Genomic DNA, 14,978 nt, shown 5'->3' with positions numbered 1-14,978 from the left:
TCTGTGCCACTGGCGATTGATCTGCTGCAGAACTGTGGCATGACCTTAGTGGGAACAATAAAAGCAAACAAAAGGGAGATCCCACAAGTGATGAAAGTTAAAGAAAATCACGTGCCAGGCTCCAGTGCATTTCTTTTTACCAAAGAACTAACCTTGGTGTCCTTCCTCCCTGACAAAGCTTCAAAAAAGAAGGTTGTACTGCTCCTGTCATCCATGCATACACAACCAAGCATAAGACCCACTCGTAAGCCCGAAGTGATTGAATTTTACAACAAAACAAAGGGAGGTGTCGATACTTTTGACCAGATGTGCGCTCACTATGGTTATGGAAGAAAAACCAAGAGATGGCCCCTTTGCGTGTTCTATGGCATGATCAATGCTGGTGTGATAAACTCATGGATCATTCACAATGAGAATGCAATGAAGACAGGTGAAAACCAAATGCAGAGGAGGCTTTGGCATTGGCACTCATCAAACCATGGGCAGAGCAGAGGTTCCCCTCTTCAAATCTGTCACGTCAACTCAGAGTCCTGATCTGTAGCGTGCTCGACATCCCTACCCCTGGCACTCTTGAAGGTGAGGCAGGACCAGTGGCAGCAGAAAGCAGTGGTCCCTTAGTGAGGTGTGCTGACTGCTGTTAGATTATAATATTATTTTATGCCATGTTATACCCCTAATTAAAGATTGTGAATTATTATGTAGTTTTAGTTTGCATTATTCTCCTGAATTAGAAGAAGCTGACAACTATTGCATTAGTTAAACTGATTTGCATTAAAGTAGACTGCTGATTTATTGTGAATGAATGATATTGTTTTATGATGCATTATACTGCTGAGTTATAAGAAATACTGTTCGCAGAAAGTCATCGCCTTGTTTGTCTGATTAGAAGAGAGAGTATACTGGAGTTTTCTGCCCCATCTCAGCAGGAGCAGATAAACAGGGAGCCAAGGTTGTAGCTTAGGCGTCGTGTGAGAGAAAAGCATGTGAGTGTTTAGGCTTTTGAGTGTGAATGTTTAGGCTTTTTATGATAAGGTGGAGGCACCAGAGGCTATAAGAGTTTGAGTAATGCTCCACCATTTTGAGATCTGAGGCTGTCTGCATACAGTGTCCATCTCCCACGCGTGTGTGCATTAAAATCATCGTTTGACTCAACCCGGCCGGACCAGTGTTGTTATTGTGGTTTTTCTCTTGTGTCCATCCCCAATTTGAACTCGTAACACTGCCCCACAGGCTTGGACAGGAAGACGCGATACAGGTGCCATGTCTGCCGTCGACCGATGTGTCCACGCCATTACTACCCTGTGTGTACTGACTGCATGTAAGGAATAGGTAAGTAAGAGTGGTCCTGGAATTTGCATGGTATCCTTATTTAGTGCAGTGGTTATGAATAAATATCAACAAGTGGTGATTTCCAAAAGAATTCATATGGTAAAAAAAAAAATTTTAGTCAACTGGTCATTTTTACCCACTCACAAAATGCTATTTTTTGTTTCTCTCTCCTGCAGCTGTTCGCGTGTCAAGGAGACTGTGCCTTTACCAGGGAAGACTCAAATATCCCAGGAATGGGTGAACCAAAACCAAGTTTCCAGCATCATTATATTTTTGTTTAGGATTTGTTTTGTTCTCCAACTACTAATTTTCCAGAAATTTTGGAGCATTTTTTAGGGTCCCCCATGAAACTTTTTTCCCCATTTTGTTAGATATGGCACAGCTGAAAATAAAAGAAAACCACTCTAATTTGTCATGTGTTGTCATATATTTTAATGACAAGTACTTTTTGTTGGGTATATATTGTATTGGGTAAAAATCACCCGGCGTTAGTGATGGTGTTACTATTTTTAGCAATAGTGTTCTAAGGTTAATAATACATTTTTTTTAAATCCAAAATAAATAATTTCATAAAAAATGAGACTTCAGGAAAACACATGAGTATAACAGGTGTACATTGCCTGTGCTTTCTTGGTTTGACTGCCCTCACACCTTTATACATAGCTCTTTGTCTACAAGAAGCTTTGTAACAGTTTCTCATGAGGCTTCGATGAACAGTAGTATCATGTACTGTGTGTGGACAGGCACGGTGGACCCCAAAATGCAGACTCACAGAGGCAAATGTAAACTCAAAACTCATCTTTTATTGCTGGATTGCAAAAGGAACAGAAAACTAACTATACTGGAAATTATAACAAAGCTTAAACTAGCAGAAACACACAGCATCGGATGAGGGAGACAGCAACACAGGCAAAGGAAGACACGGGGTTTAAATACACAGAGGAGGCAGTGGGAGACAGATGGGAAACACAGCTGGGACAAATCAGACCTAACGAGACAGGGACAGCAACACTAGAAACACTGACATGAGAGACAGACTTTCAGGGTTAAACAGGATGGTTAACACATAGATGTTGACGTGACAAGGGGATACAGCTCACAGGGGAGACAGAGCAACCATGGAACACAGAGACAGACACCAGAAGACAGAGAACTCTAACATAGAAACCAAAAGACTAGAAATGATAAATAATGGCAAAATCAAAGGTAAATGATAATGCAAAACTCAAAACACTGGGTCAACGACCCAGGTACGCTAACAGGTAGCAAAATAAGCTGAGGGATCAGATGGACCTCTCAGATCCTGTCCATGGCCCATGCTGGGTTTTTTTTTTTGTATTTCTTATGGCTTTTTGGATATTGTTCATCTATTTTTTAAAGCCTGACACCTTTTCTCTTTTTCTTCTACTAGTGTAGTTTCTGTGCAATGTGTTAAAGCAAACAAGCTGTTGGAGCTATCTGTTCTTTATTTTTATTATTTTGAAATTAGTTAAAGTTTGTTGTTAGTTTACTTATATTTTGGGGTTTATTTACAAGTTTATTTGTAAGTTAATATTTGTTTCAATGTTTTGTTTGTTTAATGTTACTTTGTTAAATTAGTCAGTAAGAGCTGTAGGGCCATTTTGTTTCTATAAATAAAGAGACTGGTATAGGACCAGCATGCACTGGGGTGGGCCTATGGTTTTTTACCAGAGCAGGAGAAGCAGCAGGAAGTAACAAAAAATGGATCTTGTTATTGCTTGCCAAACTGGATAAAATAAACCATAAAAACGCAACTTTCAAGTTTGGACAGTGGACTTCTTTTGCCTGCGTACGAAATATTATCTCAGTGCTGCAGTGGCTTGTGGACTTTTAATTGTGGGATGTTTGGTCTGTCAAACAAAAGGAATTGCCACTACACAAGCAAACCAAAAAATCAACAACAACAAACACACTCCATACCATGAAGGGATGTGTAAAGTTTTTAACTAACAGCTCTTGGTAGATATCTACTGGATTTCTACTTGCTGTGTCATGAAATCACGCTTTGCACAGTTACAATCCAAGTGCAAACAGACTGAGTAACACAAAGTGAGCATTTATTTTGTCTGATGCAAAGTCCAGCAAAGAGTCCACAAGCAAAAGTCAAACTGAATCCAAAGCAATAGTGATGGGATTTCCAGCTCTTTTTAGAGATCCGGCTCTTTCGGTTCGGCTCACTAAAAAGAGCTGGCTCTTTCGGCTCCGAACAGGCTCTTCAGGTTGTTTTCTTGCTTTAATTAATTTATTATTAACAATAATATGAAATTATGCACAAAAGGAATTACTAACGTAAAAAAAAGTGGTTTTATTTATATATGTTTATATATAAATACATGCGGTGGCTCCTAGAGACAAAACACGTACAAACTCCAAAACACATTTCTAGCATGAACTGAACTTCCAAAGCAGAGCTACTAGATCACTTAAATGACACAATTGAAAGCATGTGTGTATTGTTTGTGTATTACACAGGCACTCATATATATTCAAATAATTTAAAAAAAAGTTCATTTACCTGTTACTACCACACACCAAATCCGGTCGTTGGTACTTGCTGGCTTATGTAGCCACAAGATAACAAAAGCTCAACACTGCGCCCAGCATCCTGAAGCACTTCTGTTGTATTTTGTACGTGTTTTGAGTTTTTATGTGCTTCTGAGTTTTTACATGTTTTTACTTGTTTTGGAGTTTGTACGTTTTTTTTTACGTGTTTTGGAGTTTGTACATGCTTCAGAGTTCGTATGTGATTTGAAGTTTGTATGTGCTTTGTCTCTAGGCGCCACCGTAAATATACTTTTATTTATTCACTCCACATAAAATGTAATAAATAAATCATATAATACAAAAATCAACTATTCACATTTCAACTTTTAACTATTTAAATTTTCAGCTTTTTCCTTTTACAAATTTAAAGTGAAAACAACACAAAACAATGCAAACCACAACACAATTAAATATAAATTATAATATGAAAACAAAAAGAACATGCATATTCTCTGTCATATGGGCCCGCATGAATAAACTTTCAGAATCTTTTATCATTTGCAACCAAAAATAGTTGTGGATGATTACTATACCTTTCTAATGTGATGTTGTTGTCCCTGGCTCTCTTTCTTTCTCTCTCCCTCTGGCTCTGTTCCTGTGCTACTGAGTGTAACTGCCCGTCCCCCCCCCCCTTTGCAGCGTAAAGCACAAGGCTCGCGTGCAGAGTGAAGCAGAAAAAAAGTGCGAGAGAGAGGGTGAGAGAAAGAAAGAAAAAAAAACCCCACGTACGGCTCGCGATAAGGAGCCAGCTCGTGTCGTTCACGTCAAAGAGTCGGCTCTAAGAGCTATTTCGTTCGCGAACGACCCATCACTACAAAGCAAGCAGTGAACACAAAGGGCTGTTAACCAGACAACACACAGCTTTTGACTGCAGACATGATTTGTGAGAAGTCAAAGGAGCTTGCAAAGAAAAGCTCAGGCTCAGGCGATCCTCTAATCGCCTGAGCCAAGGTGTGAGTGGGCGTTAAGGCCTTAACGCCCACTCACATCCTGGGCCATCTGACCTCAGGAATTCGCATGATAAGGTGGGGCCAGGTTTCACAATGAACACACCCGAAACTCTGGCTGATTGGGACCCACACCCAGTTTCACACCTTGGCTCAGGCGATTAGAGGATCATCAGGGGGCCCTTTTGTCCCTCTGTGGGGGGTTACTCCCACTAGGTTTATATCTGGGACTCTCCACCATTTGACCTTAGAACTGAAGAAGCTTCTCGGATGAGAGGTGAAACGTCTTCAAGCAACTTAAAGAAGTCCAGACGCTTTTCTTTGCAAGCTCCTTTGACTACGATGACCTGGATGACTGAGAACCTTCACAGACGATTTGTGAGAACATTTAATCATAAAGAAAAAAGAACCTAATAATTCCCCAAATTTTTAACAGAAATAAAATTACAGTTCTAAAAGAAATGAATAATTCAGGCTTTAAGGGTGATGTCAATGATGCTATGATCGTGTGTGCGTGTGTTTCCCAAGAGTAGTAATCTTCATTCAGATCAAAGACAACATGTGACAAACATGTCTCTAAGAGCTACACATCAAGTTATTTCTTCTGTGATTTGTTGGATTAAATAAACTTTTTCTTTAGTTTTGCACAGTGAAGCTCTGACAATCTTCAGTGCAAATCATTTCATTATACAGTAGAAGCAACGAGTCACTTCAAAAGTTTGAGTGCACATGGGAGCTGTTTCCTCTGAGTGTTATTTACCCCACACATCATTAGTTCAGACTCTGTTGGAAACATTTACAATATAAAACCATCAACACTGTTTTGGAAAGTGGGTTATGTTCTTGCATATTTAGAGCTGAGGTGTATTGATGATATGAATAGAGCGAATTAATCATTATTATAATAGAGTATCTAATCCAAACATTTGTATCATTTTTGTCATAGGACTAAAATGTGGTTTGTTTAATTTTACCTTTGGTTTATGATTATTTCTTTGTGTATGCATAAGTGATAATCAATGAAATACACTAATATTACCACTATAAAAGAGTTCATTATTATTGGATTTCCTGGACTTCCTCCTGAATATTATGGTCCAGTGTCTGTTCTTCTTCTTCTTGTTTTCCTTGCTATTGTAATTGGAAATGGTTTCACTATAGCTGTTATCATTTTTGAGCGGACTCTGCACAAACCAATATACGTAATCTTTTCTAACCTTGCAATGACAGACATCTGCTTTGGCGTGGTGACTCTTCCAAAAATCATTGCCAGATACTGGTGGAATGACATGATCACTTCTTTTGGAGCTTGTTTTACACAGATGTATTTTGTTCATTCTTTGGGAGCTATTCAGTCTTTAAACTTGCTGATGATGGCTTTGGATCGTTTTGTTGCCATATGGTTTCCATTCAAATATCCCATTTTATTTACAAACAAAGCAGTGGCTATTGCTTGCACCATGTGCTGGGTTTTAACATTTATACGTTTGCTGGGAATTGTGCTTCATGCCTTAACTTTACCTTACTGTGACCAGAATATTATCATGCAGTGTTACTGTGATCATATATCAATAACAAAGCTGGGTTGTGGTGATGGGCTGGCATATGTGAACAGTGTTGCACTTGCTAATGCAATGGTCACTCTCCTGGTTCCTTTAACATTCATAATTTTATCCTATTTTTCTGTCATCATAGCTGTTCTGAGGATGTCTCAAACTGAGAGACGTCACAAAGTGCTGTCCACTTGTGCCCCTCAGCTCTTTATTACCAGCCTTTTCTATGTGCCAAGATGCTTTGTTTATATTGCTACTGGTGTGGGATTCAATTTTAATCTTGTTATTCGGATTATTATTACAATGATGTACAGCCTCATACCTGCTGCTGTTAATCCAATCATATACTGTTTCAAGACTAAAGAAATAAAAAATGTTTTGATGCGGAGATTTAAAAAAGGAAAAGTGAGCACTGGATTAAAAACTGAATGCAAATAAATTGTTAATATTTTCCTGCTTCAACAAAACAAATATGTTTTTTGTATTATTTTATTTTATTTAAGAATTTTATTTAGGAATACTAACAACTGATAACGATGCTCATAAGTTATTAATTGCAATTGCATTCATTGCATTATATGTAAGTTGTCAAATGAAATATTTGGGTCTTTATTAATATATATCATTTTAAAATGTGTTTTTATGTCAAATGTTTAGTTTAATAATATTTTTAGAAAGGTTTTTGATACTCAAATTAACTTACAGAATGAAACAGAGAAACATTAACTGCTGACATGTCTTAATGTGATAACTTTATCAAGTCTTCTTCTGATATCAATTTTTTTGCATCTTTTTAAAACTGAATTTTTCGCTTCTCCGCACTTAAACTGCATTAATCCTTATATGAGTAATATGATGATCGTTCATTTTTAAAGGTTTGTCACACTTAAATTCTTCATCTCACCAAAACCTTTAAATATTAGACAAAGAAAACACAAGTTAACACAAAATGCAGTTTCTAAACCAAGGCGTTTATTATCAGGGGGGAAAACATCCTGACCTGAATTCTATTGAGATTGTGTGGCATGACAATGTTTTATGCTTGAAAACCCTCTCTAACCCTCTAGAAATCTGCGCAGATGAGTAGGCCAAAATTCTTCTACAGTGCTGTAAAAGACTCATAACCAGTTATCGCAAATGTTTGATTGCAGTTGTTGCTGCTAAGGGTTTCCCAACCAGTTAGTAGGTGTAATCACTTTTTCACACAGGGTCATGTGGTTAAGATTTTATTTTTTTGCCTTATTGATAAATACCTTCATTTAGAAACTTCATTTTATGTTTTTTATGTTTACCTTTGTTTTTGTTTAATATTTAAATTTGTTTGATGATCTGAAACATTTAAGCGTGACAAACAAAAAAATAAAGACTTTTTCACACCATTGTAGTTCTTTTGAAAATGGTTTGAAAGGTAGGTCTCTTGTTGCCTTAAGTTCCAAACTGAAACTAATCAAACATCATATATTTATCATTCTTGTCTGGGATAACAAAAATTGTCCATACTCATTCTCAAACTTTGACACATTTCATAACATGTTAACTCTATGTGCTTTTCACAGAAGACAAAAACATAGAAAACATGTAGTTTTACGATGCCTTGAAGCTAGAAAAACTGCGAAATGAAACAAAACAAAACAACAACACCTACAAAGTATAAGCCTGTGTGAATAAAAAGATTTTGAGTCTGTTTTTGAATCCATGTAGGGGCCTCTTGTTTCAAGGAATGGGACCACAATAACTGAAAGCATCATTAGCACACTTTGATCTAATTCTGGAAATAGTTATAAGATGTGCAGCTGATGAACTGAAAAATCTGACTAGATTGCAATTAGTGGGCAATTCAGATATATATTGGCTTGAACTATCTATCTATCCATCCATCCACTTCTGCTTATCCTTGGCCGGTTTGAGGGAGCAGGAGCCTAAGCAGAGAAGTCCAGACCTCCCTCTCCCCGACCACTTCATCCGGCTTGTCAGGGGGAACACAAGGGTGTTCCCAGGCCAGCCGAGAGATATAATCTCTCCAGTATGTCCTGGGTCTGCCCCAGGGCCTCCCCCCGGTGGGAAATGCCCAGAACACCTCACCCAGGAGGTGCCCAGGAGGCATCCTTGTGAAATGCCAAACCACCTCAACTTGTTCCTGTCAATGTGGAAGAGTAGCAGCTCTACTCTGAGCCCCTCCCAAATGACTGAACTCCTCACCCTATTTCTAAGGGAGAAGCCAGCCACCCTCCGAAGGAAGCTAATTTCTGCCGCTTGTATCCACGGTCTCGTTCTTTCTGTCACTACCCACAGCTTGCAACCATAGGTGAGGGTAGAGGCGTGGATCGACCAGTACATTGAGAGCTTCGATTTTTACACTCGACTCTCTCTTCACTACAACGGACCAGTACATCATCTTCATCACTGCATCAGTGCAGCTGCACCACCAATCCGCTTTTTGATCTCCTGCTCCTTTCTCCCAGCACTTCTGAACGAGACCCAGAGACACTTAAACTCCTCCACTTGGGACAGGAACTTGTCTCTGACCCAGAGTGGGCACTTCAAGCTTTTCCGGCTGAGGACCATGGCCTCAGATTTGCAGGTGCTGATTCTCATTTCCACTGTTTCACATTTGGCTGCGAACCATTTCAGTGCAAGCTGGAGGCCATCACCTGATGAAGCCAACAGAACCACATCATCTGCGAAAGCAGAGGTAAGATTCTGACACCACTCAAGTGGAATCCTTAATCCACTCAGTTATACCTAGAAATTTTGTCCATAAAAATTCTGAACAGAATTGATGACAAAGAGCAACCCTGGCAGACTCTAACACCCACTGGAAACGAGTACGACTTTTTGCTGGCTATGTAGAACAAGCTCTTGCAACGGTTGTTTAAGGATTGAATGGCCCAAAAATTTAAAACATCCTGTCTCAGAGTGATGCTGAAAAACTAGTTCATGCATTTATTACTTCTAGGCTGGACTACTGTAATTCATTGTTACCAGGAAGTCCTAAAAACTACCTGAAAAGCCTTCAATTAATCCAAAATGCTGCAGCAAGAGTATAGGGGCTAGTACCATATCACCCCATTAGATCACTTCGCTCTCGCACTGCAGGCTTACTTGTTGTTCCTAGAGTATTTAAAAGTAGAATGGGAGGGAGAGCCTTCAGTTTTCAGGCCCCTCTTCTATTGAACCAGCTTCCAGTTTGGATTTGAGAGACAGACAGTATTTCTACTTTTAAGATTAGGCTTAAAACTTTCCTTTTTTGCTAAATCATATAGTTAGGGCTGGACCAGGTGACCCTGAACCCTCCCTTAGTTATGCTGCAATAGGCATAGGCTGCTGGGGGATTCCCATGATGCATTGAGTTTTTCCTTTTCACTCACCTTTCTCACTCACTATATGTTAATAGACCGCTCTGCATTAGATCGTACTTGTTATTAATCTCTGGGCATCTCTGGGTCGCCTGGGCGAGGGTGTATGATGTTGTGAGACCCGAAACACCTGATGACCCCAGGATACATCACTGAAGATGACCCTAGTTTTGCCAGAGGTTTCTTCCTGTTTAAAGGGAGTTTTTTCTTCCCACTGTCAGTGGTATGCTTGCTCATAGGGGCTCATTTGATTGTTGGGTTTTTCTTTGTATGTAAGTAAGTAAGTAAAATCTTATTTATATGGCACATTTCTACATAAAAAATCACAAAGTGCTTCACAAGGTATAAAACAAAAACAGACAAAAGTTAACAAAATGCAATTCTAAAAAGATGTGTTTTTAGTTGTTTTTTAAAAGTGATCACTGAGTCCGCAGATCTTAAGTTCTGAGGAAGAGAGTTCCACAGTCTGGCGGCCACAGTGGCAAAAGCTCTGTCTCCCTTGGTTTTCAGCCTTGTATGCTGAATAACAAGTAGGCCCTGATCACAAGACCTCAGGGACCTACTAGGGACATAGGGCTGTAAAAGTTCAATGATGTAGGCTGGTGCTTGTCCTTGAAGAGCTTTAAATGTCAGAACCAGTATCTTAAAATGGACTCTGAATTCAACAGGGAGCCAGTGCAGCTGTATAAGCAATGATGTTACATGAGAGTACTTAGATGTTTTTGTCAGAAGCCTTGCTGCAGCATTTTGGACAATCTGCAGACACTCCAGGGAGTTTTTGTTATACGTGTAAACAGTGAATTACAGTAAGGCAAGGCAAGGCAAGGCAAATTTATTTGTATAGCACAATTCAACAACAAGGTGATTCAAAGTGCTTTACAGAGACATTAGAAACAAAAGCAAATAAAAAGCATGATTTAAAATTGATTAAAACAAGCAAACAAACAAACTAACTAAACACACACATTTCACACCTGTTCGCGCGATCTGAACCCTTATCGTAAGGGGAGCTACCAGTCCTTCTGTGGACGAGCTACTTTCTATTTTAAATTCCCTGAATTTAAAATACTCTCTAGACCCAGTCAAGACCCAGTTGGGGAGCTACCCAGAGCTCTAATCCCACACCTGTTCGCGCGATCTGAACCCTTATCGTAAGGGGAGCTACCAGTCCTTCTGTGGACGAGCTACTTTCTATTTTAAATTCCCTGAATTTAAAATACTCTCTAGACCCAGTCTAGACCCAGATGGGGAGCTACCCAGAGCTCTAATCCCACACCTGTTCGCGCGATCTGAACCCTTATCGTAAGGGGAGCTACCAGTCCTTCTGTGGACGAGCTACTTTCTATTTTAAATTCCCTGAATTTAAAATACTCTCTAGACCCAGTCTAGACCCAGATGGGGAGCTACCCAGAGCTCTAATCCCACACCTGTTCGCGCGATCTGAACCCTTATCGTAAGGGGAGCTACCAGTCCTTCTGTGGACGAGCTACTTTCTATTTTAAATTCCCTGAATTTAAAATACTCTCTAGACCCAGTCTAGACCCAGTTGGGGAGCTACCCAGAGCTCTGAACCCACTTAACAAACAAACAAACAAACAAACAAACAAACAAACAAACAAACAAACAAACAAACAAACAAACAAACAAAACAGTATATAAAATCAAAACAGATAAAATCAGAACAGTAGATAAAATCAGTAGTTAATGTAAGTTTTGAAATTTAAGCTTAACAAACAAACAAAACAGTATATAAAATCAAAACAGATAAAATCAGAAATAGATAAGATCAGTAGTTAGTGTAAGTTTTGAAATTTAAGCTTAAAAGTGTGGATTTGGTGCTTTATTCAAATGCAGCTGAGAATAGGTGAGTCTTCAACCTGGATTTAAATAAACTGAGTGTTTCAGCTGATCTGAGGCTTTCTGGGAGTTTGTTCCAGATATAAGGAGCATAAAAGCTGAATGCAGCTTCTCCGTGTCTGGTTCTGACTCTGGGAACTGATAAAAGACCGGATCCAGATGACCTGAGGGATCTGGAAGGTTCATACTGGGTCAGGAGGTCACTGATGTATTTTGGTCCTAAACCATTCAGAGCTTTATAGGCCAGCATCAGAACTTTAAAGTCTATCCTCTGACGGACAGGCAGCCAGTGTAAAGACCTCAGAGCTGGACTGATGTGGTCCACTTTTTTGGTCTTAGTGAGGACTCGAGCAGCAGAGTTCTGAATGAGCTGTAGTTGTCTGACTGATTTTTTAGGTAGACCTGTAAAGATGCTGTTACAGTAATCAAGCCTACTAAAAATGAATGCATGGACTAGTTTTTCCAGGTCCTGTTGAGACATCAGATCTTTTATCCTTGAAATATTCTTGAGGTGATAGTAAGCTGATTTTGTTATTGTCTTAATGTGTTTTTCTAAGTTTAGGTCTGCATCCATCACTACACCCAAATTTCTCACCTGGTTTGTGGTTTTTAGATGTATAGATTGAAGTTCTCTGGTGACCTGTAATCGTTTTTCTTTGGCGCCAAAGACTATTACTTCAGTTTTGTTTTTGTTTAGTTGGAGAAAATTGTGGCACAACCAGTCATTAATTTCCTCAATGCATTTACCAAGAGCCTGTACAGGGCCTCGGTCTCCTGGTGACATTGTGATATATATTTGTGTGTCATCTGCATAGCTGTGGTAGTTTATTTTGTTGTTCTTTATAATCTGTGCCAGTGGGAGCATGTAAATGTTAAACAGAGGGGGTCCCAAGATGGAACCTTGGGGAACTCCACATGTGATACTTGTCTGCTCGGATGTGAAGTTACCTATTGATACAAAGTATTTCCTGTTTTCTAAGTATGTTTTGAACCAGTTTAGTACAGTTCCTGAAAGACCTGCCCAGTTCTCCAGTCGTTTGAGTAATATGTTGTGGTCAACTGTATCAAATGCTGCACTGAGATCCAGTAAAACTAGGACTGACATTTTTCCACTGTCTGTGTTCAGACATATGTCATTAAACACTTTTGTCAGAGCGGTTTCAGTGCTGTGGTTCTGTCTAAAACCTGACTGGAAGGCATCGTAGCAGTTATTCTGTTTTAAGAAGTAACTGAGCTGTTGAGAAACTGCTTTTTCAATGATCTTACTTAAAAATGGGAGATTTGAGATCGGCCTGTAGTTTTTCATTTGTGTCTTGTCAAAATTGTCCTTTTTCAGTATAGGTTTGATTACAGCAGTTTTTAGTGGTTCTGGAAACACACCTGACATTAAAGAAAGGTTGACGATCAGTAACAGGTCTGACTCTAAAGTCTTTGAGACCTTTTTGAAAAAACTTGTTGGCAGGACATCTAAACAGCAAGAGGAGGAGTTCAGTTGACCTAAGATGTCCTCCAGGTCTTTGCTGTTAATCGGGTGAAACTGTTTGATGGTGTTTAAACTGTTTTTCGGTGGACACAGTACATATCCTGGATCTGCTGTTGATGTACCAACTGCTTGTCTAATCTTTTGGATTTTGTCTGTGAAGAATTTGGCAAAGTCATTGCAGGCCATGGTTGAATGAAGTTCAGCTGCCACTGGCACAGGAGGGTTTGTTAGCCTGTCAACTGTAGAAAATAAGACCCGAGCATTATGGCTGTTTTTAGTGATGATGTCAGAGAAGTAGGACCTTCTTGCATTCCTCAGTTGTAAATTATAATTGTGAAGTTTTTCTTTATAGATGTCATAATGAACCTGGAGGTTTGTTTTTCTCCATCTGCGCTCAGCTTTCCTACACTCTCTTTTTTCATTTTTCACTAGTGTGGAGTTTCTCCATGGAGACTTTTTCCTTCCAGAGATAACCTTCACCTTAATGGGAGCAATAGTGTCCATTACATTTAACATTTTTGCATTAAAGCTATTGACGAGCTCATTGACTGAACCTTTGGACAGGTCAGGTGTTAATGGGAAGACCTGGTTAAAGATCTCACTACTGTTTTCAGTTATACACCGTTTTGTGATCACTGCTGTTGATATATTTGTGTGGGCTGAGATTTTACTTTCAAAGAAAACACAGTAATGATCAGATAAGCCCACATCAGACACAGTAATGTTTGAAATGCTCAGGCTTTTGGAGATCAGTAGGTCGAGAGTGTGTCCTCTATTATGTGTGGCCTCTGTTACATGCTGAGTCAGCCCAAAGTTGCCCAGAGTGTTACTCAGGTCTTTAGTCCCTTTGTCCTGAGGGTTGTCCACATGGATGTTAAAATCCCCAACAATAATTACACAGTCGAAATCAACACAGATCACAGACAGCAGTTCACTGAGGTCATTAAAAAAGTCTGTGCAGTATTTGGGAGGCCTGTAAACATTAAGAAACACAACTTTGGATGGGGCCTTCAGCTGTAAAGCCACATATTCAAAAGACTGAAAACTTCCAGGAGATAGCTGCTTACATTGAAATGATTCATTAAATAAGACAGCAACCCCTCCTCCTCTCCTGCTCACCCTGGCCTCACTGATAAAACTGTAGTTAGGAGGGGTCGTCTCGATGAGAACAGCTCCACTGTTATTTTGGTCCAACCAAGTTTCAGTTAAAAACATAAAATCAAGGCTGTGCTCAGTGATTAAATCATTAATTAAAAATGTTTTCCCAGCTAAAGATCTAACGTTTAATAAAGCCAACTTAAGTGTTTTAGAGGCATTACTTGTCCCCTCGTGTTTGGGAGCAGTCTGTGGCACACAAGGTATGTTTACTATATTTAAAGATCTTTTAGAGTGCAGCTCTCTGTGTTTTGACCAGGCCACATGTCTCCTTCTGTCACCTAAAAGTACAGAAATTTTAAAACCTTCTAGTAAACAGGGTCCCAGCTTCTCCTGGGAAAAGTCACCACTGCCATAATCCTCGCAGCCCGGACCCTCCACACATTACACATCAGACTGCGGAGACAAAGCATGAAGGTGGTAAGGAGGAACTAAGGGGGGCGAGGCTGGGCAATGTGACTTCGATTGCTCTGTTGAGGGTGGGGCTCGGTGGCGAACCTTTGGCTGCTTTGGTGGGGGGTTTATGGGGGACAAAGAGGGATTGGGCCGGGGGGTAGATCTGAGCCCAGCATTGACCCGCTCCATCATCTCTTCAGTGAATTTCAGGTGTGGGGAGGAGGGAGAAAGGGAGTGAGAGGAGGGTGATGGGGGTGATGGCCTGTCAGGGGTTTGGGGGACTGGGGAAGATCCTGGTCCTGGTCGTTGGTGTTGTTGAGAGAGTTGGAGGCAAATA

General features: G+C 39.8%; 1 protein-coding gene across 1 annotated transcript; it reads left to right on the top strand.

Moving 5' to 3' along the window:
* Nucleotides 1-5,860: 5,860 nt before the first annotated feature.
* On the top strand, nt 5,861-6,832 carry LOC308401236 (olfactory receptor 1500-like; the record flags this gene model as incomplete). Its single annotated transcript, XM_080889370.1, has 1 exon — nt 5,861-6,832. The coding sequence occupies one exon, from the start codon at nt 5,861-5,863 to the stop codon at nt 6,830-6,832; it is 972 nt and encodes a 323-aa protein (XP_080745496.1).
* Nucleotides 6,833-14,978: the final 8,146 nt, after the last annotated feature.

This window comes from Rhamphochromis sp. 'chilingali', assembly GCF_963969265.1.
Source record: "Rhamphochromis sp. 'chilingali' genome assembly, chromosome: 8".
Lineage (NCBI taxonomy): Eukaryota > Metazoa > Chordata > Actinopteri > Cichliformes > Cichlidae > Rhamphochromis > Rhamphochromis sp. 'chilingali'.
The sequence above is the reverse complement of the archived record's forward strand: the minus strand, read 5'-3'. Positions and strand labels throughout refer to the sequence as shown.